The 26,609-nt window shown below is 58.2% G+C and overlaps 1 protein-coding gene across 12 annotated transcripts in view; it reads right to left on the bottom strand.

The window, feature by feature from the left end:
* Positions 1–3,285: 3,285 nt before the first annotated feature.
* The window catches only part of ADGRB2 (adhesion G protein-coupled receptor B2), a 36,336-nt gene continuing 13,012 nt past the window's right edge, over positions 3,286–26,609 (bottom strand). For 2 of the 12 annotated variants that reach the window (XM_074376974.1, XM_074376966.1), the window contains exons 3-31: positions 20,778–20,861; positions 20,361–20,525; positions 19,021–19,185; positions 18,241–18,405; positions 17,978–18,145; positions 17,802–17,903; positions 17,543–17,649; positions 16,574–16,768; positions 16,332–16,400; positions 16,146–16,254; positions 15,492–15,822; positions 15,012–15,117; positions 14,775–14,818; positions 14,376–14,502; positions 13,833–13,936; positions 13,621–13,723; positions 12,771–12,921; positions 12,522–12,591; positions 12,061–12,127; positions 11,847–11,932; positions 11,445–11,543; positions 9,191–9,362; positions 8,848–8,943; positions 8,448–8,487; positions 7,151–7,770; positions 4,713–4,748; positions 4,349–4,447; positions 4,193–4,249; positions 3,286–3,779 (exon numbers count right to left, since the gene is read on the bottom strand). In XM_074376974.1, the coding sequence (XP_074233075.1) occupies positions 3,594–3,779; positions 4,193–4,249; positions 4,349–4,447; positions 4,713–4,748; positions 7,151–7,770; positions 8,448–8,487; positions 8,848–8,943; positions 9,191–9,362; positions 11,445–11,543; positions 11,847–11,932; positions 12,061–12,127; positions 12,522–12,591; positions 12,771–12,921; positions 13,621–13,723; positions 13,833–13,936; positions 14,376–14,502; positions 14,775–14,818; positions 15,012–15,117; positions 15,492–15,822; positions 16,146–16,254; positions 16,332–16,400; positions 16,574–16,768; positions 17,543–17,649; positions 17,802–17,903; positions 17,978–18,145; positions 18,241–18,405; positions 19,021–19,185; positions 20,361–20,525; positions 20,778–20,861 (3,923 nt within the window). In that variant the 3' untranslated portion in view covers positions 3,286–3,593. The remainder of the gene's footprint in view (positions 3,780–4,192; positions 4,250–4,348; positions 4,448–4,712; positions 4,749–7,150; positions 7,771–8,447; positions 8,488–8,847; positions 8,944–9,190; positions 9,363–11,444; positions 11,544–11,846; positions 11,933–12,060; positions 12,128–12,521; positions 12,592–12,770; positions 12,922–13,620; positions 13,724–13,832; positions 13,937–14,375; positions 14,503–14,774; positions 14,819–15,011; positions 15,118–15,491; positions 15,823–16,145; positions 16,255–16,331; positions 16,401–16,573; positions 16,769–17,542; positions 17,650–17,801; positions 17,904–17,977; positions 18,146–18,240; positions 18,406–19,020; positions 19,186–20,360; positions 20,526–20,777; positions 20,862–26,609) is intronic. The other 10 variants (XM_074376967.1, XM_074376969.1, XM_074376971.1 and 7 more) reach the window with 10 other exon arrangements.

The following is a 26,609-nucleotide window of genomic DNA, read 5'->3' as shown; positions in this document are numbered from 1 at the left end:
AAAGTCAGATGATCACCCATGATCTTACCACAGCCCAGAAAGCAAGGAAAGGCTGCAGGTCTACTTGGGTGAGCTTCTCAGGCTGACCCCTTATCTCTTGGGAGGGTGACGGGTCCCTTTCAGCACCTTGGACAGCATCCAGGGCTGGCTTCCCACTTGGGGTCTAAGACAGCACCAAGGGCCAGGAAAGTATAACTGGGGAAAGGGGTGGATACCACCTACAAAATTCTCCCCAGGAATAATCTCAAGTCACGTTCTGGATACCCCAGGAGGAAGGCTGGGTAAGAATTATAGTTATCCCCATTTTGCAGATGAGGAAACCAACATTCGGAGGGATTTGTGCATTCCATCTGTTCACCCAGTAAAGTCACTGATGCCTGCTCCACATGGAAACCTCGGCTAAATACACAAACCCAAATAGATGATAGCCATTCTGTGTGAGTAGTGTGAGAGTGAAAGTGTGTACCAGGGCTGCGGGAGCCCAGAGAGTGCTGACTGCTGAGGCAGGGCGTTCAGAGGCAGCTTCACAGAGGGGGCCACTGGGTCTGGATCAGAAGGGGAATTTGCCAGCATGAGCAGATGGAAATTCCAGGCAGGAGGAATGCCATGTGCAAACGCACGGAGGTGAGAGATATGGGCCAGGAGAGGTAGGCAAGGGCCACATCACCAAGGGCCTTGCATTCTAGGCTAATTCTAGGGTCCTTGGAAGCCTTCTGAGCAGGGAGGGCAGTGGCCTGGACAGATCTGCATTTGGAAAGATCACACCTGGGCTAGGAGGCAGAGAAAATAAGTAGGACAATGAGATAAGAAATTCAAGTCCAGGAAAGACATGACAGGTTGTTAGATATTAGCCCACATGAAAGGGCTATCAGGCCTACAGATAAGGAAGCCCACATCAGACAGGGCCCAGTGACCTGTCTGAGGAGACACGGCAGGTCAGTGCCTAGGGGAGTGGGGACTGAGGGCAGAGAGGAGGATAGCCCTCCACCCAGGAAAACTCTGCCCCGACCATGGAAGTGGTGAATCTCAGAGCCCCCGGGAGCCTCTGCTGCAGCTGCGGTTGCTGCTGGAGCAGAATCAACAAGGTGAATACTAAACCTCCTCCTCAAACCAGATGCAAAGCAAGAAACTACAAGAGGGGAGGAAAATGTACAATCATGGCTCAGCCCAAAAGATCCCTGTGATGGCCATGGAGCCCAGGGCCAGGAAGGAGGGAGGCAGGAACACAAGAAAAGCACTCAGAAGGCTTTAGGTGGTGCCTCAGAAAAAGGCCTGGCCCAGGATGTGGGGTGGGGTCGGCTGGCACTAGGTCAGGGATGGGGGCTTTGTTTGTGTGAGCCTATTGGCCTTCTGGGAACAGGCCCCCCTCTTTTTGAGACCTACTCCCCCCCTTCCCCTGAGGTTCTCAAGGGGGCTGCCAATCACAGCACCCCACCCCCTGGGGCCAATAAGACCCCTTCCTTGGGGATTTTCTGATTGCAGTTCAAGAGAAAGTTTCTTTCCCTCTGGGGGCAGAGTTGAGTAATAGGAGCTGGGAGAAGGAAGCCTGGGGGGCTCAGTGGAGTGAGGAAGCTTTCCTAAAAGAATGGAGCTGACACAGAAGCTAGAAGGGATGGGAGATCTGGCCGCATCCTGACCCTGGCTCTCATCACTCAAGGCCAGCCACCCACCCACTGCCCACTGCCCACCGCATCCTTGCTGCAGCTTGCAACTCCTAAGTGAACAAAGTTTCCTTCTGCCTGAGCTGGCAGGTACTGGGATTCTGCCACCTCATGCCACAAGTTCCAATATAGCCACTTCCAAGCCATGGGAGTTTGGGAAAGTCATGTCCCTTTCTGAGCCTTGATTTCCACATCTGTAAAATGGGAAAGTCACAATACCTACCTCAAGGATTCAAGTGAGGTGGTGCATGAGTGAGCACTTCATACCCATAAGTGCTGGGGCTGCCCAAAGGGAGGGAAGCCCAGGCAATTAGCGATCACCTGCGGTTGGGGCTGGGGGGTCTGCTCCCTCCCCTGACTAGGCCCACAGCTGGCAGGACTCAGAGAAGACTGAGGGAGCCTGTACCACCACAGCCACCACTCCTCCAGCCCCTCCAGGAGGCCATTAGCTGTGATACCACCCTCCTCACCCCAGCAGCCAGTCCCTCTTCCTTCTTCCCCATCTGGGCTCCTAACAGCACCTAACCCCTCCCTCTGACATGTTGGCCACCCCTAGAGACAATCAGCTCTCTGAGAGCCTGCATCTGGGTCTCAGAGTACCTGGGGGCGAGGTGCCCTGAGGTGCCCAAGCTGCTAAATGACCAAGCCGAGAGCAGCACCTGTGGCCTCTGCTCCTGTGGCTGCCTGACCACAGAAGGGCCACAGCAAGATGTTTCCACACTGATCCTACACACTCTCTTCCTGGATTTCCAGGAACTGAGCAGGGTCCACTTATCCCGGCATGTAAAGGCTATGCCCTAGCAATCGCCCTCTGGCACCAAACCAGCCTGGCCCCTCCACCTCACACCTACCCTGAGCCCTGGAACCTGGGACTCCCCCGCCACCCAGCTCCTGCTGCTCCCTTGCAGCCAGGATGGTCAGATCCCCAGAGGCTGAGCTTAAGACTCCAGTCCTACCAGGGGGCTATTGATGAAGGTGAAGTCCCAGTCCTGCCTCTGACTGTGGCCTGGAGCAAGTCACTTCCCATCTCTGGCCTCATTTTCTCATCCACAAAATAGGCCACCTTTCCAGCAAGGTTTTTGTGAGGGGTCTGGGGCTGAGTGTGAGGAGCTCCTAGCACAGAGCACAGCAAGAGACAGAGTGCCACAGACAATAGCTAACACTTAAAGAGCTTCCTCTGTGCAGGCACACCATGGGCGCTTTACATGAGTTAATTTGTTTCATCCTCCCAACAGCCCTATGAGGTAGGTCTATTACCATCCCCATTTCACAGATGGAGAAACTGAAGTCACTAAGCTCTGCCTGAGCTCCAGCACAGACAGTCTAGCCTTTAGGTCCCAGTGAAAGGCAGCCACTGGGGAAGGCCAGCTTCAAGGGGCCCCACCCCACATTCCCAATCTGCTTACCCCAGGCCCCAATAGGGGAAGGGATGGTCCAGGGTCACCAAGTGAGTCAAGAGCAAAGATGAGGTCAGAGCCCAGGCTGCCCTCTCCCAGTCGGGGTCAGCCTGACCCCCTCCCAATTTGACGAGACCAAGAGACAGGAACCAAGGAGACAGAGGAACAAAGTCAGGGTCCCAGGGCTAAGCCTTCCCCTGGGGGAAGCAAACAGCTCAGCAGCAAAATCCACAGAGTGAAGTTTATTCCCAACAAAGTTCCCCTCCCCCCTCCCCAGCCCGGGACAGGGACAGACAGGCTGGGGGCAAAGATGGGGCTCCAGGGGCTGAGGGGCCTCTGAGAAACAGGGAAGGGCCCTGGCCCCCTGGCCTCGCCGTGTGTGTCTGGCCACCCCCAGCCTGGCTGAGTCCACTGTGCCTCCCTGCCCAGCCCTCGGGAGAGGGGAGGGGGCGCTGGCTCCTGGGTAGTTCCAAAGTGGAGTGTGAAAATAGAGAGATATATATATTTATACGCAGTGGGCAGTCCGGCGTGGCACTCACACCTCTGTCTGGAAGTCGCCATCCGGCGGTTCTGTGGGCTCCCAGGCTGCTGCCCGATGTAGGGCCAGCCGTTCTCGAGGCTTAGGGGGCAGCGAGCCCAGCGTCATAGACTTGAAGGTGCTCCAGCTCTGATGTCGCCGCTGCTGGGACAAGCCTGGACGCTCCCCTGGGCTGGGCTTCTCCTGTGGGGGAGAGCGGGAAAGGCCCGTGGAGATGGGCCAAAACCCTCTCACCCATTGTACAGAAGAACAAACTGAAGAGGCCCAGGGAAGGCCAGTGATGCCCAAAGTTACTGAGAAATCAGGTGCCAAAGTGAGGTTCAAATCCAGATCTACCTGGCTCCCGGGTTGGGTTCCTGACCCCTGTGCTCAGAGTGGCCCCCAGAGACCGTGTCTCCTTTCTGCCCACCCTCCTCAAGATCCTGGTGGAGCCCCCACCAATACCCCATCATCTCCTGAAAACCCAAGACTGTTGCTTATGCCATAGGCAGGCCCTTGGTGAGGCAGGCTGAGGTTGCCCAGGCTGGAGAGGAGGGCAGGGATGGAGGGAGCACCTTGCAGCCCACCTCACCCCCGACCCAGCCCGAGGGACTTACGCTGGACACGCTCCGTTCAGCCGCCCCACCCGAGGACACACTCCACCGCTTCTCCCTCTGCAACGGGGGCCACGGGTCAGGGTCTGACCCCAGGGGCCACTGCACCAGGTTGGGCCCCGAGCTTCGGGCAGGAGCAATTACAAGAGGGGCCCTCACCTTGGCCGTGGACTGGCTATGGTAGCGGTCGAAAGTGTGGAATTTCTGGTTGAGCTCGTGGTAGAGTTCTGAGTGCCGTTTTCGGGTATGCATCACCTTCTGGGAGCCACAGGGCGTCAGCATGGGGCACTCAGCATCCTGGGTCCCCACACCCCTGCCTGCTGCTGGCCCTTCTGAGCCAAGGCCTGACTCTCTCTTCACCCCAGAGCTACAGGCTGGGCTTGGGCAGTGAGGGGGATGTCATGGGGTTAGGCTCTGCACTGAGGCTTGGGCTAATTTTAGAAGGGGACTCTCCAGGGACAGACAGTTCCCCCCACCCACCCCACACACACAATCCAACACACACGTACACTGTAGCCCTTACCTCAAAGTCCAGATCTGAATACCGTAACTTCTTTCGCTGGGAAGGAGCAACAAGGAGGCAGTGAAGGAGAAGAAAGCTTTTTACCATGTGCAGGTGCTTTAGAGACAGGAAATCTCTGGCACCCCAGGGTCTGTCCACTGCACCTTCCCCCAGTCCAGGCCCAGGAGTTAGGAATCCTTAAAGGGCAGCCCATGAAGTTGAGGAAACAGGTTAAGGCTGGGAGACAAGGTGCTGAGGCACTCCCTGCCACAGGTCTGTAGCTCGGGCCCCAGGCCCACGCTCCCTGCTGCCCCTGCAGTGCACACGGCCTGAGGCAGACACCCACTGAGGGGCACATGTGTAGACGAGCAACTGCACATGGGTCAGAAGTCACAGTGCAGACTTCCAACATGACAGGGACACAGATCCCCAAATGGAATCACAGAGCAGACCCTCTTTCCTCTGCGCCCTGGATTCCACCCCTCTGTCCTGCCCTATCTTGCTCCATCCTCTCTGCCACCAACAGGCTGCTCCTCTCTCCCCAGAAACCTCCACTTGTCCTGCAAGTACAGGACTCAGGGTTACAGAAACCTTCCTTTGACCCCACCTTGTCCCTTTTCCTGCCAAACTGGGCCCTGACTCCCTAGCCTCCCTCCCACATATCCCTCTCCTGCCTCTCAGGGGCTCAAGACCAACTTCAAGGCCCAGATGGGGGCCTATGTAGCCTCTGGTGCTGCTCAAGAAGGAGGCCTTAAAGTCTTAGTATGTCAGTGTGGGAGCATTCATGGGACCAAGGCCAACTTTCCCAGGCTACCCAGGGGGAAGCTGAGGTCTAGGGAGGAGAAGGGATTTGGCCCAAGGTTCTCAAGGATGCTGCTAAAACCACCATCTAGATCACCCAAGGCATGCTCACCACCACTGGCATCCGTGACACCCCTCTCCCGGTCCTCGCACCTCCCCACCTGCTCTTTCTCCACCACCCACCTGGCTACTCCAACTCAAGGCCCTCTGTGCTCTGCCCTGGGCCCTCCCCTGCGCTTCACCATGAACGTACACGTGTCCTCCTTGTTGCCATGTACCACTTTCTGGAGGCAGCAGGACACCACTCCATGCCCTGATGCCGACAGGAACTATATACACGGCTGTGTCCAACTTAATCAACTCGAAATTCCCCCTCCCAAACCCACTCCTCCGCTCCTGCCCCACTGCAGTTGCCCACACCAGAATTCTAGATGTCATCCTTGACCCCTCAAGATGCTGCCACGTTTACTGCGACCTCCCACACAAGGAGCCCAGCACTAACCCCTCCCCAGTGATCCAAACACAGGCAGGTGTCCACAGAACAAAACCTGCCATGACGCTAGGCACTCCCCTCCCCAATGCCCCTGTCGAGCTTTCTTTGTTATGCCTTCCTGTTTTTGCCATCTGCAGCAGGAGCAGGCACCAAATGTTCAAGAAACATTTTGGGAGAAAAACTAAACTTGCAAACCTAGCTGCTAACTTAGTTTTCTCTGGGTTGAGGATGGGGAGCAGGTTTTTGAGGCCGAACATAAGCAGCCAATGGTGTCTGAGCTGTGGCTCCTGCCCCTTTGCTCATCCACAGCCTCCTCATCCCTCCAAAGAAAGTTCTAGAACATTCTAAAGTTCTACAGTGGCCACTACCACCTGCTTGTTGCCAGTAATTCCCTTGCAGGGAGCAGGCCTGAAGAGGCCAGAGAGAAGGTGGGGCAGCCACAGAAAACACACAGGCAGGGACAGAGCGGCTTACACTTCTCAGGAAGAGAGGGGCAATTACCACAGGCCTACGGGCAGTGCCTGAGGCTGCTTTCAGGGATGGTAACACCAGCAATCCCTAATTATCTAGCACTTTCTACCTGCTCCACACAGAGAAAATGTTCCATTTCAATTAGACCTTGCAGCAACTCTATCAAGAGGCTGCTATGTTATCCCCACTTTACAAATGAGGAAACGGGGGCTCAGAGACGAAGATGAAGAGGGATCACCTGGGTCTCGGGGTAGAGTACACTCCAGATCTCATTGCTGATCAGCAGCACCCAGATCCGAACTCAGGTCTGGGAGACTCAAAGGCCCAGGCACTAAGCCCCTACGACGTGGCCTCCCCAACAGTACAGCACCTGGCCAGGAAGCCACAGGCCCCTTAAAGGAGGGCCCATCTTAACCAGTCACCCCAGAGCAGGCACTAAAGCAAATGTGAGTGCTTCGAGAAGTGCACCCTCAGCATGTGAAGTCCAAGCCCGTGTGAAGAGCTCAGAGAAACCAGGGTTCCGCTGGAACTGCCTTGAGCACAAACCGAGGCGAAACACAACGTGAATACACTCCCTGGGACATAGAGGTCGTTGCCGGCTGTCCCTTCCCAGCTGCTGCCTGCGACTCATACACAGTCACAGGCACAGGGGGGCAGGCCTCCCACCCCAACCCCGTGCCCTACAGCCCCTCACCTCCAGGGAGCCCAGCTTCATGGTGGAGCCGGGCACAGTGCGGGGCATGGTCCGGCTGCGCTCCCCTGGCTCGGGCACTTGGCGGGCGCTGGGCGTTGGCGGTGGCGGTTGAAAGGTCATCCCATAGGGGTTCTGTAGAGACCCGTAGGCAGGACCCAGCCCCATGCTCGAGTGGTCCACAGACAGGAAGCTGGGGTAGGCTTCAGTGTGGGCCAGTGCCTTGGCGGCCCGCCGGGGGGTGCCCTCGGGCCGGGCCCGCGGGGGATCTTCGCCTCCTCCGCCCCCACCACCGGGCTGCAGGCTCAGAGTCCTCCGGGGCAGCACCATGTAGTCCCCCTCAGAGCCGGGCTCGGTTGGCCGCAGCCATGTGAGGTCCAGCTGCCGCAGGCCGCCCTCCCCACACATGTACACGGGGTTGGCCTCCTGAGGGGGTGGCGGTTCCCCAAGCCCCGGTGAGGCTGCCATGGGCACCAGAATGTTCCCAGGCAGTGGTGAGAAGCTGAGGCTGCCCTCAGGACCCATGAGGCAGGACTTGGGCTCCTCGTCCTCATCCAGGGACAGGCGGGACAGTGTGCCCGTGATGGTGGACGGGTTGCAAGTGTTGACCTCCTTGAATAGCACTGGGGGCAGGAGTGGAGGGAGGTAAGTCCTGGGGAGGAGTCGTCCCCAGATGCCCTTGCCCAGGCTGGCAGGTACCAAGCCCCTGAGCCTGGGCAGTAGGGGAACTGAGTCCTGGAGTGATGGCTGCATGGCTAACACAGGCGTTAAGAAGATGACTAACCCAGAGGCCCACAGCCAGGCAGGAACTAGGATGAAGCCAAGGCCCAGCTCCCACAGTGCCCAGGGGCAGGTCCTGACCTCTGACCCTATGGCCCCAAGGCTGTCAAAAGGGCCCGGCTCCTCCCCACTCCCTGGGCAGCTCCTCCCCAGGAGACAGAACTTGAAGAAGACTCTGGACAGAATCAGGGAAATGACAGAATAATATGACAGCCGCTTTGTGCCAGGCACTGTGCTAGGCACTTGATGCCTCCTAATTCATTAAGGGTCCCACCCACCATGGGAGGAGGACAGATTTCCCTCCTTTACAGCTGTCTTAACTGAGGCTCAAAGTGTATGCTGTTTGCCCAAAGTCACACAGTGAGTGATGTTCACAGCCTTGAATCCAACTCAGGGCTCCCTGGTTCTAAAGCTGGACCCCACAGCCAGATCCCTGTCAGGGCCTCAGGGGGTGGGGCTGGGGGTTCTCCCTTCTTGCCCAGCTCTGGGGCCCATCTCCACTCTGCCCTGGCACACTCACCTGTCTGACAAGCCAGATCCACATCCTTTTCAAAGTCTGACTATAGGCAGAGAGGGAGAGAACAGATGGGCGGAGAGAACAGATGGGCAGAGAGAAGATCCATGTATCAGGGTGGGGGACCCGGACCCCACCCTACCCACCCAGAGGTTCTGCCCCTGGCACACTGCCCAACAGAGCAGAGGAGCCCCAGACATGGTCTCCTCCAGCCCCACCTGACTGGAGGGAAAATGAGTTGGGGAAGGACTTGCTCAAGCTCATCCAGCTATCAGTGGCTTAGCTGGAACCAAACCTAGTCTCTGTCTCCTCCCTGCCATGGATGAGGAAGGTAAGGGGCTGTGGGCAGGGGGCCAGGGGTGGCACTCAGAACCCACTTGTGCCTTACCCAGGCCTCCTCACTCACCAGGATCTGGAGCTGCCCGTTCTTACATGAGTCGGGGGAGTCTTCACTCTCATCGGCCCGGCACACACCCATCTGGCACTTCACCACGTCCTGGACCTGGGGGGGGGTCTTTCTGCCTCAAGGCCCCTGGCACGGTTGGCAGTGCCTCCCATCCCCGGCACCCAGGCAGGTGTGGAAGGAAAACACATCCAGCTTAGGGGATGGGGGAAGGGGCCCCAGGAGGTTGAGGACAAGGCCAAGCTGGCGTCTTGGTTGGAGCCTCAATCCTCCCTGTCTTTACCATGGGGAGAAGCAAGAGACTGGAGTGGTCAGGGGTGCATGGGGTAGGAGAGGCCCAGCCCACCTCTCGGCGTAAGAAGCAGTGCACAGCCGTGATGACAAAGCCCTGTGCGGAGTTGAAGACAGCGAAGAGGGCCTGGAAGAGGACCGAACGGCGGTCCGTCATGGCCAGGACAGCAGACATCCAGGTGAGTGCCAGCAGGGGTAGCACCACACAGGAGCTCCAGAGCGAGGCCCTGGGGACGGCAGTGGAGGATCTATCAGCAGAGGGTCCATCAGGGTGACACTCCAATGCACAAGCTGGGCTGAGCCAGGGCCTGCACTCAGCCTGGGGCCCTTAAGTTACCCTACTACAGACAGGGCCCCCAACTACATGACCTTGGTATCACCCCGGAAGCAGAAAAACAGAACAAAGACAGAGCAAGCGGAGACCCTGGGGGGACCAGGAGAGGTGGGAGGGAAAGACACTGACAGTGGAACTGAGCCATTGGCAGCGGCAGCATCAGGGGACAGAGATGGAGAAGGTGGAAAGAAATAGTGCGAGAGAAGAAGAGGGAGACAGATGCAGATGCTGTGAGTTTCAGCCCCAGTGTGCACAGAATCGCAGGTCTGGACCGCATCCCTAGAGACTCTAGGAGGGGAGGAGAGGAAGAGGGACACAGAAAGACAACAGACATGGTGAGAGAGGAGATGAGACAGGCAGAGACACATGGGAAGATTAAACAGGCAGAGCGCAGAGAGAACGGAGGACATCACAACACATATCTTTGGGGAGAAGATGGGGCCTGGGGTGGCTGAGGCTCCTCCCCCTCAGTTCCCCAAGGAGGAGGTGCCAGGCTCCCAGGGGCTGCTCAGAGCCTTGGGCAGAAAGATCAGAGCTGAGGCTAGGGGTCAAAGCCACGGTCAGGGCCAAACCCACACATCCCCTGCCTCCATGGCAAGGGAGGGCAGAGAAAAAAAAGCAGAGGGGCCCTGGCATCCGGGCACCAGTGCCAGCCTAGTAACAAGCTACAAGGCACAGTTGGGCAGTCTTGCCCTACTGGGCCAGGTGCCACACCCAGCCTGCTCTGTCTCATGAACAGGCCCAGTGGGAGAGCCAGGCAGGGGTGGGAACAGCTCCGGACAAGGCAGAGAGATGGGCAGGTGGCCAAGACTTGCCCCAGGAAGAGTGGTTCGGGGATGTTCAGCCGGGCAGGAGGCGGGCACACTGGTCTCCACTGCCCCCGGGGGCAGAGCCAAGACTAAAAAGTGGGCCTAATCACAGTCATGAGAGCTCCCATTGATTAACCACCAATTCTCTGCCAGGCACGACACGGAATACTTTACATACATTAGTCACACTGTGACCAAAACAACACCAATAAACAGGCATAGGGATTATTATCCCAATTTACAGATGAGGACACTGGAGGGTGCCCAGCTGGGCAGACAGAGACAGAGCTGGGATGCAAATCCAACTTGGCTGCCTCCGAAGCCCAAGGTTTTAACTGCCAGTTAAAACCCACTGAGAGAGTGGGTAAGAGAGGCAGACGGCAGCCCAAGCGAGAGGGAGCTTTCTACCACGTGGAGCTTCCCAAAGATGGCGCTAGCCACTTTCAGAGGCAGTGAGCTCCCTAACCCTGGAGGTGTGCAAACACGAAGCTTGACCCCTCATTGGTCAGGGAGGCTCAGATGGACTTCCAGCCCTGCGTGGGAGGTTGGGCCTGAACCCCTTGTGGATTCCTTCATTCACTCTACTTTTGTGCGGCTGGGATTTTCAGAGTCTCAGCTGCCAGGGGATGCCTCTGTGAAATAATTCCCTACCTCCAAGTTTCTCTGTCCTCCAACTGATTGTGAGATTCAATGCCTCTGAAATTCTAAGTCTCAGATTCTATGACAGATGATAAGACTCTATTATTCACTCATTCTAACATTCTTAGCTTCTGATTGTCTTATTCTAAGATTCTATCATTCTAATTCTAAGGTTCCATGGGCTCAAAAATTCTAAGGGCCGAAGCTTCTATAAGCCTCTGAAGGTTGGGGGTGTAAAAAGGAGTGTGTGGCTGTGCCTGGATAAATGTAAGCAGGGGGCGGGGGGTGGGGAGCAAGGGGTGGGCACAGGAATCTAGCATTTCCCAAGAGGCACAGACATTCACTCCCTGAGGCCCCTCTGCCACCATGTGTCAAGCCCTTGAGAGTATGTGGCAGTTGCCGGGCAAGGCAAGCTTTCCAGGGCACTGGACTGATTCCCTCCTCCCCCCACCATGGGCACTGCCCCCCATTCTTTTGCCCCCGCCCACCCCCCTTCCCCCCGGGGGCACAATGGGGGCACAACTAACATGGCGTTCCTGGCCGAGGCTGAGCTGAGCAGGGGGCTGGGGACCGCTCCACACGCTGAGCAGGGGAGGAGCAGGCTGGCCCAGGGGCACCGCTCCGACCTCGGGGGCGGCACAGACATGGGAGAAGGGGGGAAACACATGGGAAGTGGGAAGAGATGGGGCAGTGTGAGCCCCAAATGGGGTGGGAGGGGGAGGGCAGATGAGAGAGAGAGAGGTGGGTTAGGGTGGGCGAGGGGCTACAGCTGAGCACGCCAGGTGCCCACCTTGCCTGCACCCTTGATGCACAAGGTCAGGGAGCCCCGGTCACATCATCAAGCCCTGAGTCTCCAAGAGTGGCCGTGGCCCTCCCTCCCTACATCGTTTCCCGTGAGGCCAAGTCACAGGGACCCCCCCTCCCCTTACCCGGCCCTCTGCTTCTTGGACTTGTCTGAGATGCCATCACGAGCCATGAGCTTATTGAAGACGATGATTCCGATAAGCATGTTGACCTGGGGGCCCAGTGAAGTGGGAAGGAAAGACAGGATCACCAGGTGCCCTCCTGGCAGGGAAGGCTCCAGGTAGAGGAGGTAGACTGCCTGGGGCCATGCCCATCCCAGGACACCAAAGGGGCACATACCAGGACAATGACAGCCGCAGGGCCCACAAAGGCATAAAGCAGGCCACCCTCCAGAGAGAGCCAGCAGCTGGGGTGGGGGGAAAGAAGGGGCATCAGACACCCAGTGTCTCGCTCCCACCCTCAAACACCATCCCTCAATGCTCCCTGAGCTGCCAAGGCACATCACTCACGGGTCCGGGAACCAGACAAGGTGAGAGTGAGCCCCTGGCTCCCGCTAAGCCTTGGCCTCCCCTCTAACAGAGGCCCTGGGGCTACCATGGGCCTTGAACAGGGCCAATCCCTGAGCTTACCAGGCCTGGATTCTCCAATCCCAACACATCCTTTTACAGTCAGGGAAACTGAGGCTCAGAGACCCAGGACAATTTGCCCAAAGTCCCACGGCAGGCATGGGACAGGATTGCAGCCTGAGAGCCCTAGCAGGTCCATGAATCCCCGCTGCCCAACCCGGGAGGCCCACGTACTAGCTGGATGTACCGTATCCTTTGGTGCGGGTAAAGCCGACGGACACAGCCACCACCAGGGCAGGCAGACCTGGGGGAGCGGGGAGCCTGAGTAAGATGGCCGCCTGTCCTCAAGGTCCTTCATCCTCCCAGACCCCCAGCCCAGCTGAGCCCTGAGCCCAGAGCTCAGGGCCAGGGCCAAAGCTGAACCTCTCTTGCTGCCCCTGTCCCCAAGGCCCAGTGACAGGGTCCAGCATGGGCCCTGCTCACCCCAGCCCAGGCAGAGGAAGCGCTTGCGGACGAGGCGGGTGCGCATCCGTCCAATGACAGCCAGGTAGGACTGCCAGGCCTCGGTGAGCACCCAGCAAAAGGAAGAGAGGAAGAAGAAGTGCAGAAAGGCGGCCGTCATGGTGCACACACCCTGCAGGGAGAGGGAAAGGCAAGGGGGTGGCCCTGAGCAGCTGCCAAAGTGGGAGGCGTCGGGCTTCCCACGCCTGCTGCCGGGCGCTGCCACGGCCGCCCACCCGAGCTCCGCCCCCCACAGAGCCCTGCCAGGCACCCCCGTCTTCCTGCACCCACACACAGCACGACACAGGCCCGGTGACACGCACACGGCACTCGGCATCCGGAAGGCGGGCGGGCAGACAGCCCACGCACAGACGGGGCTGGCAGGGAGGGGGACAAATAGGAGCACCTGCCACGTCATGGCCGGGCAGGCCCCATGCCTGGCTCCAGCAGGGCTGGCGCTGTACAGAGAAAGCCAAGGGGGCATGAGGGATGGCCAGCACAGACCAGAAGCAGGCAGGTGGCACAAGAGGCTTCACCTGGGCTCCCATGTGCCTGCCAGCACCACCGACACATGCGCACACGGGTGTTCGGCTCACGTACACGTTCATAGATGTACACAGACATCCGTCTCTGGTGTCCACACCACCCCCGACTCCAACTTCCTCATGTATGCTCCCACACACACCCTCACCCAGCACACGTCTTGAGTGTCTACACACATCTGGCACTTAAGTTCATACACTCGAACACACACACCATTACCTGCAAACACTCTACCTTGATCCCCTACACCTGTTTTCACACCCCAGCACCCCTGTGAGCCTGCACCTGCCTTGCTTAGCACCCGCGACTGGCCCACGAGAATCAGGATGTTGGATGCCAGGATGGACAGGCAAAAGTTCAGTAAGATGATAGAGCGTTCAGATTTTATGAACCTGGGAGGGCATGGGGGCAGAGACAGAGGAGCTAGCTGCCCTGCCCAACCTGGGGTGGTAGGCCACCTCCCAACCCACCCTGCCCTGCCCCACCCCGCATCCCCCCTACCTCCAGAAGGCAGCATAGATGGCGAGGAGGGTGAGCAGCGCCATGCAGGACACAGCACAGCCAATCACAAGGGGGACCGAGGGGGAACCCGCCAGCTCCAGGGTCTAGGGTCAAGGAGCAGACAGTCAGATGGGTCAGTGGGACAGGGTAGCTGCAGGGGGGCCCTGGCCCTCCCCACTTCCTGCCTGGGACAGACTGGCACCTGCCCCGTGTCATACCCACGCACAGTAGGGGACTCCCCATTGCATTCACACGTGCACGGAGCAGATCTAGTCACATATGTGGATGCATATTTATGCTGTTACCCGCTCTTCCAGACACACACACGTGTGTACATGCATGCAATCACCCACCACCATACACCCCTGGGCGTGTGTCATCACTGTGAGCATCCCAGGGCCACATCCTTGTGCAATCTCACCAGTACACCTACTTAAACACCATGTGGGATCACTCAGGTCCCCGCCAACACCATCCCAGATGACTGCTGGCAACTTAGGAGCATCCTCTCTCGCCCAGTCCAGGCCCTTTCCTCCCACTCACCAGGTCCTTGGGTGGCTGGGCCAGCACAGCAAAGGTGGACAGGTGCTGGCACTGGCAGCGGGTGTGGGCTGCCTGGGTCTCCAGGGTCTGGCAGCTCTCGGTGTCCCAGTCCCCTGAGCTGGCGTCTCTTGGGTGGGGGAGAGGTGGAGTGAGCCTCAGCCCAGCTTTGCAGCCCCAGTCCCAGCCCCAGTACTGGCCACTGCTCAAGGACAGGTGAAACTCAGGGCAGGGCCACATCCAAGAGGCAGGCAGTGGGACTCCAGGATTTGCCCTTGATCCCTTTGGGGAAGGATGGTACCAAGGAACCCCCGCCACTGGCCTTCCAGGCAGGACATCCCCTCCTGAGGGAGGAGTCCCAGGGCTGCACCCTTCCCCACAGAGAGCCCCTACCCAACTCACGCTCTGGAGTAGTCCCAGCTGGCACAGTGGGGATCCGTGGTGCCCTGGGAAGCAGAAGACATGAGTGCAGGGTGGGGTGGGGAGCTGACCACCCCCGACCACCACCCATCCTGCCATGGTAGCCTCACACAGGTCAGAGGTTCAGCCTGCTCTCAGGAAAAACCACCTCCCCATCAGACAGGCCTTTGGCTGCCCTTGCTGGGTCCACCCAGGGTCCCTGCCTGGGCCCCCACTCACGTTGATGATGTACGAGAGCTCCACTGTGATGAGGGGTTCAGCTGGTGGCTGGGTGGGGGGCCGCACAGTCACTGTCATCACCCTGGATGTAACGGCCAATGGGGGCCTGGGGGACAGGTGCTGAGGTCAGTTCCTGCCAGCAGGTACCCAGACCCAGTCAGGAACCCTGAAGGTGCTTTGGATCAGGGGCAGGAGACTACAAGGGGGCCAAGGCCAGGGGAAGGCTGAGTTCAGTGGGGCCGAGGACTTTGGGTGAGGTCTGGAGCTCAGTCCAATACCCCCTGGACCCCCTCTAAAGCCTCTAGGAGCTGCATGGATATCTCAGAGAAGCACCTGTGTCCAGAACCCGGCAAGGGGTCCCCAAGGCTGCAGGAGGCTATAGAGGGATCGCTCCATGGCCAACACAGGCTCAGCCCTCCTTCTCTCACCTGGACCTCCCTGGACCCTCAACAGCCCCATCTGCCCCTCCCAGGTGCTTACCTGGGGGGCGGCAGGATGAGGCCGAGGGTGCGGTAGAGCACAGCACCAATTACAAAGTAGGAGGAGGACTCATCAGGGTCCACCGGGAGGAGGCGCTGGTGGGAGTGGCCTGGGCCAGGGGGCACGGTTCCTGGGCCTCTTCCCCTGCTAGGGCTGCCTGCTGCCCCAGATGAGGCTGGCTTCCCTGGGGAGGAAAGGCTGAGAACTTCCTTGGGGAGGAAGAGGCGGTCCTCTGAGTGCCGCACCCAGTCCTTCATGCCCCGGCGGCCCCGCATGGGGAATGTGATGTCGCTGGACACAGCCGAGATGGGCTCTCGCTGAATGCTGATCACTGCAACGGAGAGACAGAGATGGAGGGGAAGGTCACCGGGGAAGAGACAGATGTGGGGGAGACAGACAGCAGGAAGGCAGATGCAGACACCAAGGATAGTGCAAACACAGAGGTAGGGGGGACACATATACACAGAAACAACACAGAAATGGAGGACAGGAAGAAACATGGAGAGAGGAGTACAAATAGGGAGTTAAATGATGGAAAGGCAGGGCCCAGAGAAACAGAGAGAAAAAGGCAGAACTCCCAGAAACCACCCCTCCCCGATGGCAGACTAGGTTCGGCCATATCCAGCATCCCCTCCCCTGCCTGTCTCCCTGTACCCAGGTTGTCTGTAACAATCAGAGAGCTCTGGAAGGCCTTGAGAGCATCGCCCACCAGGTGAATGAAGTCCTCCACGACCCGGAGCAGGTGCACAGAGCCAGGAGACACCTGGAGACAGAAAGGGTGTAAGAGTCCAAGGTAGGGGTGGGTCATGGGAGAAGAAGCCTGGAAACCCAGCCCCTCACCTGCTGAGCATCGTCCCACTTGTCCTTGTTCTCTGCGTCCACCATGAAGCTCACCACCTGGAAGAAGCGCTGAGGAGAGAGCAGTGGGTGTCAGGGAGTCCCAGCCTCAGGGACAGTAGCTTCCCTGCCACAGCCACACTTGCCGCCCCCAGCAGACTCTGCCATAGGGGCCCGGCCTCCCTCTTCAGTCTAGGGCTTCTGAACCCTCAGCCCTCCTTCCTCTTTGTGGGGCAGAGTGGTACCTGCACGTCATCAGCCGAGGGCACATAGGTGGCCCTCTTGAAGGTGTCGGTGACATTCCTCAGAATGTCCACGGAGAAAAGCAGGTCCCCACTGTAGTAGGTGCGCCGGGCCAGCAGCTCCTGCAGACTGCGCACCACTTGTGACATGCCCTCGCCTGCCAGCATGCGCTGCCCCTTGGCCAGGTGCTCCCGAAGCTGCAGGGGACAGATGGGCCCCTGTCACTGGAGTGTCAAGAACTGTGACCAGCCCCTGGCCCATCCCACTCCAGTCCACCCACTGCTTGAATCCAGGGGGAAAGGTCAAATAGAGATGCTCTGTGGGGAGACAGAGTCTAAGAAAGAGACACATAAAGAGAGAGAATCCCCAAAGATACTTCAAAAAAGACTGAAATAGAAATAGAGAAGGATGGAGCTCAGATGTACATATAAAAGATGCTAACCACAGTTCAGGGACAAGGCACCTCCCTAATCCAGAGGTGTCCTTGCACTCTGGAGTGTAACTCTCTCTCTTTCTCTCTCTCTCAAATACAAGCCCCAAGCACACAACAAATACCAATTACAGTCAGACAAGTACATACAGGCCACATTCGCTAACAACATTCTTACCCCATGGCAGGCCCTGGACTGGGCACTGGGGACACAAAAACAATTTCAACTTTGTCCCTGCCTTCAAGGAGCTCCCAGTCTAACAGGACACATTTTGATGAGCACTCATAACACCTAATGACTGAGAAGCTGAGGGGGCTGTAGGAACACAAAGGTAGGCACCAGGGATAAGGGAAGACACTTGAGAGTCAGGCATTGAGGGATAAGTAGAAGTTTACCAGACAAGGAGAGGCACAGCCAGCCGGAAGTGGGCACAGCATATGTATGCCAAGGTACGTAGGCATGAGCAGAATCAACTCCCTCCACCCCCACCAAAGTCTAGGACAGATCCTGCATCGCCCCAGCCCAGCAGGGCGCACTCACTGACAGATACAAGTAGCGGTACTCGTGGGAGATGCAGCGGGCAAAGCTGGGCAGCCCCCAGTAGGCCACGCCCTGGGCACTGAGGAGACAGCGGCGGCTGGCAGACCCTGCCAGGGGACAGGACAGAGGATTGAGTGTGGGGGCCGAGCTCTCACCCACTTCACTCCATACTTCAGGATGGAGGCTCAAAGAGGCTGGGGACTCAGATGGCAAGAACAGCAGCGGTGGGGGCCTGTGGGGAGGGCCACCCAGCCCTCACCTGAGGCATTGGGGGGGCACTTGTTGTAGATGATCTCGCCAGCAGCTGCCTTCTTCCATGTCATCAGCATCACGTACTCGTCCCTGCACATCTCGTGGAAGGCTGTGGGTACAGCGGAGGGGCTCAGCCAGGCCCACACGCTTGTCCCCCAAGCCCCAGAGTCTGGCGGGCAGTACCTGGACACCTCTTCTCACTGCAGGGCTTCACCTCCTCTCCGGTGCCCTCACAGGGGTAGCCCTGAGCGCCTGTGGCCTGGCACATGCGGAAGCGGCGCTGCCAGCCTGTGTCACACGTCTTGGAGCACAGGCTCCACGCGTTCCACGGGCCCCACTTGCCATCTGTGGCTACAGAGAGTGGAGAGGGGACGTGAGTGGCCCCAGGCACCTCCCCCCACCCAGGGCTAGGGCTGCCACCTGCCACCCCTGCGCCACGCACTCACCAGGGCACTCAAGGTTGCCGCACTCTCGGGTGTCAGTGAGGGCCCCCGTACATGTGGCCCAGGCTGGGCCCGCCACACTGCACTTCCGACTGCGTTGCTGGGTCCCATTGGCACAGGACGTGGAGCACGGGCCCCAGGGACCCCATTCTAGCCACTGGCCTTCCACTGCATGGGGAGACACAAGCAGGGTTGGCCGTTGAGCAAGGGGTGTGGGGACAGGTAGGGGCAGAGCACCGCAGGGAGATGATAGAGCCTCCTAGGTATTCAGACTTTGAATGGGGCCAGGCCTACTGGAGAGGGGTGGATGAAGGGGGGCTGGGTGAGCTGGTGGTGGCTGGGCCTGGGCCTGCCTGCCTGACACCAGCTCCAGGAACGCAGGACCCCTCTCCAGACAACACTGAGGCTCACGCTCTCTTTTGGCTAGCTGCAATGGGCCCCAGGCTATCTTCTGATCTTTGTCCACACTTAAGCCCAGCTTTGTGTCCCCTCACAGCCCAGCTGGCCATGAGCACCAAAGTGCTATGAACAGCAACGGTGGCTCAGGGGAAGGGGCACTGGCAAGCAGCTCCCTTCTGATGGGGTCACAGGGTGCCAACTCCAAGTAAGGGCTGGGCCACATCACCTCCCACGCTGGCAGGTAGACTTTGCCAGTCTCCCCATGCTTGGTCAAAGTTTATGGCCCCACCCCCAGGGGCAGGGCACTGGACCTGACTTCCTCCCTTCTCCCGACCCCCACCCGACTGAGCAGCGCCCGCCTGGAAGCCCACGGGTGCTACTGACCCGGGCAGGCGGCCATACTGCAGAGCTTAGTCTGCAGCTCGGGACCCTCGCAGGCCTTTCCGCCGTGCTGGGGGGGCACGCAGGTCCGCATCCGGCTCCGGGACCCCCGCCCGCAGCTGCGGGAGCACAGGCTCCAGGACCCCCACTCCTCCCACACGCCGTGCACTGCAAGGAAGCACGTGGGCGGTGGTTGGGCTGCACCTTAGCCCCGCCCACTGCCATCCGCCCACCAATCAGGAGCTCCGGCAGCTCTGCCACCACTCCTCATTGGCTCTGCCCTGGGCCTCAGGACTCCGCCCTTTGGGCCAGAGGTTAAAGACACAGACTTCTAGTCCCAACTCACACTGGGTGCCACCTGTGGACACCAGAAGGGGAGACTAGAATCAACCCAGGAGGGGAGCCAGGGTTCCTCCTCTCCTGGGGACACAGGAAAGCCCGCGAAAGGACTCAAATCTACCCCACCTCACCCCCCAACTCCTCCCTGTCCCCAGACCTAGAGCAAGAATCCAACATGGCAGGCCTGGGGCAACAGAATGCCCCTCCCGACCCCAAGCGCATGGACATACAAATAGACATGGACCTCTACATAGACACTGACACAAAGAGCTCACATTCTAGAACATAGCTTTGCCCCAGCCCTTTGCAAGCTCCTGGCACACACCCAGTTGCCAAGACCCCTTCCCAGGTAGCCCTACTCTAAGTTCCCAGCCAGGAGCTGGTCTGGCCTAGGCACTACTTCACTCCCTTGCAAGGAGCAGGACCCGCTGAAGCTGCCGCACCCTCCTGGCGAATAGGCTGTCCCCGCAGGCACATGCGCATTCTCAACAACTCCATGCCAAACTGAGGAAGGCTTCAGGGTCTAGGGGAGGCTCCCTGAGGAGTGGGATGGGGAATCAGATGAGGGAGGGGATGGTCAGGAAAAGTTTCATTTTTTTTAAGTGACATCTACCTTAGATTTTTCAAGGACAGGCTGAACTTTAATAGCCAAGGTGGAGGCAGGGCAGGGATAGGATGAGAATAAGCAAGTGCAGGGAGGTGGGAAGTGCAAGAGGGGCTGGTGTAGCCAGAGCACAGGGAACATGGAGGGCGGTGAGGGTAAAAAGACGAGCCTTGATTACCACAACGTAGGCATCAGGGGAGTGATATGTCCAGAACCAAGCCAGCTAGCGCGGGCCCTGGTCTGATTCATCTGTGTCCCCAGTGCCCTGTGTGGGGCTAGGCACAGTCAAGTTTGCTGAATGAAAGGAGGAGGCAACCAACCATCTGTGGAAGATGAACTTGCCCGAGTCCCAGGCAGGACCTGACCCTGCAGGCAGACCAGACGGGGAGGACGGGCATACCTGGGCAGGTGGCCGAATTGTTGCAGGGCCGGGTCTCCCGCAGGGGCCCGCTGCACAGGGTCCCATAGGGGGAGGACACGCAGGAGCGGGTCCGCACCTGCAGGCCCTGCCCACACGTCAAGGAACACACGCTCCACGGGGACCACTCCTCAGCTGCCGGGTCGCCTACAAGAGAGGGACAGCGTCGGCGGCAGGGGGCATCTCCCAAGCCCTCAGTCTCATGGACATCCTCCTACCCTGACCCCAAGTGACAAGCTCTTCAGGAGGCAACCCCGCCCTGCCCACAGGCCTCACGTGGCAGAGAGACACGAATGAGCTCCAGGACGTAGACACAGACGGGCACACGCCAAGCACACATGCCACCAGACATCACATAGTCGGGCCCCCGCCACAGAGGAAGAGGCGGGCCCGAGTTACCTGTCTGCGCCATGTATAGCCCAGGCTCATCTGCAGACCTCGGCCACTGGGTTTTCACCTTCGGTTCCTCTTCCGGCTCCTCACCTGGAACATGGAGGTGGTGGCAGGGGCTCAGCAGAGGCCAGCTCTGTCCTACCAGTGTGGCGCAGAGAGGGCAGCCTTGCTCGCCCTCAGCCTGTGGGTCTGGAACAAACTGCAGGAGATGCTGAGAGAGCATCATGTCCTGCCCCCTGCCCTACCACCACCATTTTACAGATAAGGAAACTGAGGCTCAGAAGGCCACACACAGGGCTCACCCTCGGCCTCACGACAATCTTTTCCTCTTGCCTCAGCCAGACTGGGGGAGACTGGAGAGGAATGGCAACTCCTATTAATGAGTTCTGGAAGGCTTCTGTGCCAAGTGCTGTCCACACCTATCACCTCTAACCCTCCCCTGGGAAATAAGAGACCATTCCCCTCCATTTAAAGATGAGAAAACTGAAAACCAGAGAGGTGAAGTGACTTGTCCAAGATCACACAGCTTGGTTAGCCTGAAGTCCAGGCTCTTTTCCCTCACAGGGATGACTCCTAGGACTGACAAACAGCCAAGCTGGGCAGCAGCGGCCACCCCGAAAGCCTGCCTCTGGGACACGATTCATGCCAAGTCAGGGGCTGGGCCTGGGATATGGATTCCGGATTCTGCTTCCCAAGCATCACTGGACTATGACCTGGAGGCACAGGTCAAAACTCCACTGAGACACAAGGGCCTAGGGCAGGTGCTCACATCCAGCAGACTCTACTCCCCATGGCCCTGTGGCCGGATCTGCTGCTGCTGCCTTGGCCCCTGCCTCACCGGGCTCTTGGCCGCCCTGATTATGATGTCTGGTCTAAGCCTTGGAAGCACCACCAGCCCTGGAGGAGGGGCTGGGAGCTCCCATTCTCCTCCTGCTCAGACATGAGCTCATCTGGGCCCTCTCCCCCAGGCTGGGTAGTGGCGATGGAGGCAGACATCAGTCCAGAGGAGAAACTCCCAGCCCAGGTAGAGGCTGCTGGGCAGGTGGGACCAGAACAGCATTTTGGGACAGGGCTCAGCCCATGCTGCTTTCAGACTAGAAGGTACTCCTCTCCCCGACCCCTAGGCTCTCTCCCATTTCTGAAAGCCAGGCCAGCACTGAACAGGAACTCTGTGTTTGAAGGAATCCAGCCTATCCTCTTCCTGGCCCCTGCCGCCCAGTCTAGGCTCTGCGTCTGAGAGAAAGCTCTTCTTGACTAGGATGAAGAGTGACCACTCTGAGCAAACCTGCTGTCCAGGGGGGCCCTGAGCTGCCCTTCAGCCCAGCTTCTGTCTCATCCATTCCTGAGGCCTCCCTCCACTTCAGCCACCAGTCCCAGGACCTGATCTTCATCATACTCAAAACTTCTCCACCATCTCTGAAACCTAGGCTCCCTCCCCCCAACCCCAGACAGCTTCAGTGTCAGGCAACCCTGGTCCCAACTGGGGTGTGGACAGCTGTGTGACCTTGGGCCAGTGTCTTTGCCTCTCTGATCCTGTTTTCTGACCTCTGTAGACCAATACTCAGAAAACCCGCTACCCTGAGGGCTGACTTGAGGATTCCCTGACTAGAAGCCATGAAGCCCTCAGTGCCCTGCTTGGATGTGGGGATGCTCAGAAGGCAGTAACTATCTGGCTTCTTTTCACCATCTCCCCTCCCCTCACCACCTGCACCCCTTCTGCACCCTCACATGCCATCACCCTTCAGTCCCCTGGGCCCCCTCCCTTTGAACAGCATGTGCCATCCCCCTTCCCCTTGGCCTCACTTTGGGCCCTACCTGTATCAGGACCACAGAGTTGCTGGTGCCACACCTGGCAGCTCCTGAACCCCCTCAACCCAGCCCTTCTACCACACCCGCTCAGCCAGTCCCCAGCCCCAGAGCCCTATGACAAACCGCCTTCTCCACGTCCACACCCAGGCTGCTGAAGAAATCTACAGCTGTGCCCACTGGCACCACCATAGATTCAGGGCCGCACATCCGTTGGGTGCATGGGGCCAGATCTTGCCTTCTCCCCTCAAGCCCATCTCTGCCTACTCCCTCTCTGTGAGGAGCTCCTTTACAGAGAAAGCGGAGGCCATGGCATGGGAGCCCCCCAACTTCTCGCCCCACCTCCCCTACCCCACACTTTCCTGTAGCCCTTCTCCTCAGAAGGGCCAGCCCCTCAGCCTGGTCCTGCATCTGAGCCCTCCTGCCTTCTCAGGAGACCTCCATCCATCATCCTTTCTCCCCTCAGTGCTTTGTCAGCATTCTCCTCTCCTCGGGCAGCCTGTGAACAAATCTGGGCCTCTTCTGGTCTGGAGGGGCACTCTCCCTTGACCCTCCTGCCTTCTCTGGCTACTGCCCTCAGCTTCTCTTCACCAACCCTCAGTGGTCCACAGCTGGCACTCCCATTTCTTACCTGCCACTCACGTCCCAGCTCAAATGGTCACTTCGCCTGGTAATCCACTGCAGTCTGGCTTCTGACCACATCTTTCTGCTGAAACTGCTCTTGACAGAGTCATCAGTGCCCTCCTTGTTGCTAAATCCTAGGGACACTTTGCAGGCCTCGTCCTGCTTGACCCCTCAGCAGCACTAGGCCCTGCGGACTCTCCGGCCTTGAAACCCTCCCCTCCCTGGCTCTCTTGGTTTCCTCCTACCTCTCTGGCTCCTCTGTCCCCCGCCTCCTTGACTGTCTATCCTCCTGCTGCTTCCCCGATCTGGTATCCACACTTTATCCTGTTTTCACAGTATAACACCCTCTCCCTTAGGCTTCACTAATCCCCCCTGAATGGCTGCTCCCAAGTCATTGTCCCCAGGCCCATGCCCCATGCTTTACTCTTCTGTATAGCTTCCTGCCTCCTGAACAGGTCCCCTGACGGAAGCCCTCAAACTCAGCATGTCCAAAATAGGGTCATCATCTCTCAAATCGTCTTGTTCCCCACCTTCTTTGCCTGGAAAACTCCTAGTTAACCTTCAAACCCCACTTCAAATGACCTCTTGTATATAAGTCTTCCTTATCCCTCACTCCCCTAGCAGAGTTGGCTACCCGTTCTGGTATGTACCCTCTAACCACAGATGAGTCCATCTTCTGAGTGTCTGAACTTCCCCTCACCCAAGAGCCCTTTTTGAAGGAAAGCTGTGTGTGAACCATTTCCCTGACCATGGTGGACACAGGCACAGAATCTGGCTGGGAGAAACATCAATAAACACCAATGAACACACTGCTCCTAGCTTCCCCCTACCCCTTGGGGGTCACTAGAGTATCAGCTCTGCCCTGCAGCCCTCCACCTAGACCATCCCCAAGTCTGACACCAATTTATTAAACATGCTGGAGATGCCATTGGACTTGTTGCATATCTAGCCAGGAGTCTTCTCATCCAGCTTCTTTTTGGCATCTTGGCCATTACTACTGTCTGTGGCACCCCACACTCCATCCCAGAGCCTGGCATTCAGTAACCCCATCAAACACAGCCGTGGGAGAGACCAGCCTGACTTGGTAGTCGTGGACCCACATTGCTTCCTGTGATACCCACGCCCTCTACTTTTGCTGGCCAGCCCCACAATATCACCAGAGGTGGTGTCAGTGGTTTCTAGAATCCACCCCATGTCCCAGGTCCAGCTCTCGAGTCCTCTTCTAGCCTCCTGGGCTGGGCCAGAGAGGGGAAGGGACAAGCCCAAGGCCACATAGCTGGGGCCTGCACTGACTACCCTCCCTTCCTCCCAACCCTGCCTCCCTCAGAGGAGAGACCAGCAATGTATTTGCCCACCGGTGAAAGACAGTTCTCCCTGGGGGGACGACGACACCTGAGACCAGAGACGTCACCTACTGAGACAAACAATTACTCAGCATACACCACGTGCAGGCCCCAGGCAGCTCTGGGCCCAGAGCAGCGGGACTGTGAGAGGAAGCTAGGCCAAGAGGACAAGGAAGGGTCCAGGAAGGGGTGTAAGCACCCCCAGGTCCCAAGCGTCCTGCCCAGTGAGCACCGTAAGCTGACTGGATGAGGGGTTCTGATGCTCACAGTCCTACAAGCCACCAGCCTTCCCACCTGGCTGCTGCCTGGGACCCGCTTCCCCACTCAGCCCTGGATGATCTCTTAATTGTTCTGTTTTGTTTTGTTTTGAAGAAGGTAACATTTCATACACAAATCCCACATGCCAGTCACTGCGTGCTCCACATTGCCTCATTTAATCCCCCCTAGGATGGGCTCTCCCATTTCACTAATGAGGTACAGGTTCCAAGGGCTTATCCTGGAGAAAGGCCAATGTAGGATTCGAACCCTGGCCTGCCTGATTCCGAAGACTGTGCTCTTTCCACTGAACTGTGCCACTTCTGACAAAATGCAGCTCAACTGCGACCTCCTCACAGATGCCTTTCCTATTTCCCACGGGATCTCAAGTTACTCCCTTGCCCACCAAAGCCCCCCAATACTTGCCTCTATTATCCTGTTTTCTCACCACTCTCCCATTGTTCCTTTGCACATCTACTCCCCCCTCTTCCCCAGGTAAGACTGATTCTCTGCAGCCTCCAAAGTGATCCCCTGGGGCCCAGCTCCAGCCACATACGCTCTGCTGAGGAAACTTCAGTGGCTCCCCACTGCTACAGCCACAGTGTAAACCTCTGAGCCTGGCATGCCCTAGCCCCTGCTGACCTGTTCAGTCCTGGTTCCCTCTCCCAACCAGGCAGCCAAGCACACTGGGAGGCCACGTGGGCCAATGGGAAGGACACAGATCTGAGAGCCAGACAGATGTTGTTTTGATTTCCAAGTCTGTACAGTCTTGCTGTGTGTCCTTGGGCAAGTCGCCTCACCTCTCTGAGTTTCAAAATGTCCAACTGAAAATAGAGATGACGCTTCCTACCACAGGTTCATCATGAGAATAAAAGATGAGAGATATGGTCCACCTGGAGCATAATAAGTTCTCAATGAAAAGGGGCTGCCACCCCTGTCATTATCCACTGAACATGCAAATGCTTTCTTCCCGCCACTCATCTGCTAATGGTGTCCCCTCCTCCTGGAATGCCCTTCCTCAGCCTCAATCTGCCTGCCAAAATCTTCTAGACGTCAAGTGCCACCCCCTCCAGGAAGCCTCCCTAGGCTGACTGCACAGAGGTTTGGGTGTGTGGGTTCCTTCTCCTGCTGCAGCTGTGAGTCTCCTGGGCTCATCCCTCTCCTGGGTCCTGAGGGAGGGTCTCAGTCTCCCTTGAACTTCTAGCACAGATGGCCCCACTCTGAGCAGCCAGACACAAGATGGGCATTTAGCAAACATGGGCCAAATATCCCTGAGGGTTCCTCCACCCCAACCACACAGGGCCTCTAGTCTCACCCCTGGCACTGGGTGGGCACAGGCGCTCCGCCAACTGAGCAGAACTGCACACACCTGCTATGCCATGCTCTGCAGAACCTGCCCCCTAAACTCTACACAGTCCAGCCCCCTCAGCCTCCTTTGTCGTGAATGTGTTAAAAATAACCACGATAATCATCACTTCCACGGAGAGAGAGCAGTGCAATTTACAAAGCAGTCCTCCCTTCCTTGGTCCCTCTGCGTCCTCCCTAATGCGGGCCCCAGAGCCCCAAGCATCAAACGATCCCCTTGAAACACTTCTGTCATGTCCCTCCTTGGCTCTCACCCTCAGTAGTGCGTTAGGATCCCAGTGGGACAGGGGCAGAGGAAGGTGGCTCTTGTAAATTCCAGGCTCTACCTCTGCAGTCCAAATCAACTAGGTACCCCCAGCTAGGATGCCAGTCCCCCTCTGATGACTTCCTCCCAGAGCTACTGGCCTATCTGCCCAGCCTCCCAACAGAGCTAGCTGGGTCCCTG

The sequence above is a fragment of the Camelus bactrianus genome, chromosome 13 (genome assembly GCF_048773025.1).
Source record: "Camelus bactrianus isolate YW-2024 breed Bactrian camel chromosome 13, ASM4877302v1, whole genome shotgun sequence".
NCBI classification, from domain to species: Eukaryota; Metazoa; Chordata; class Mammalia; order Artiodactyla; family Camelidae; genus Camelus; species Camelus bactrianus.
This window is presented reverse-complemented; position numbering and strand designations above follow the sequence as displayed.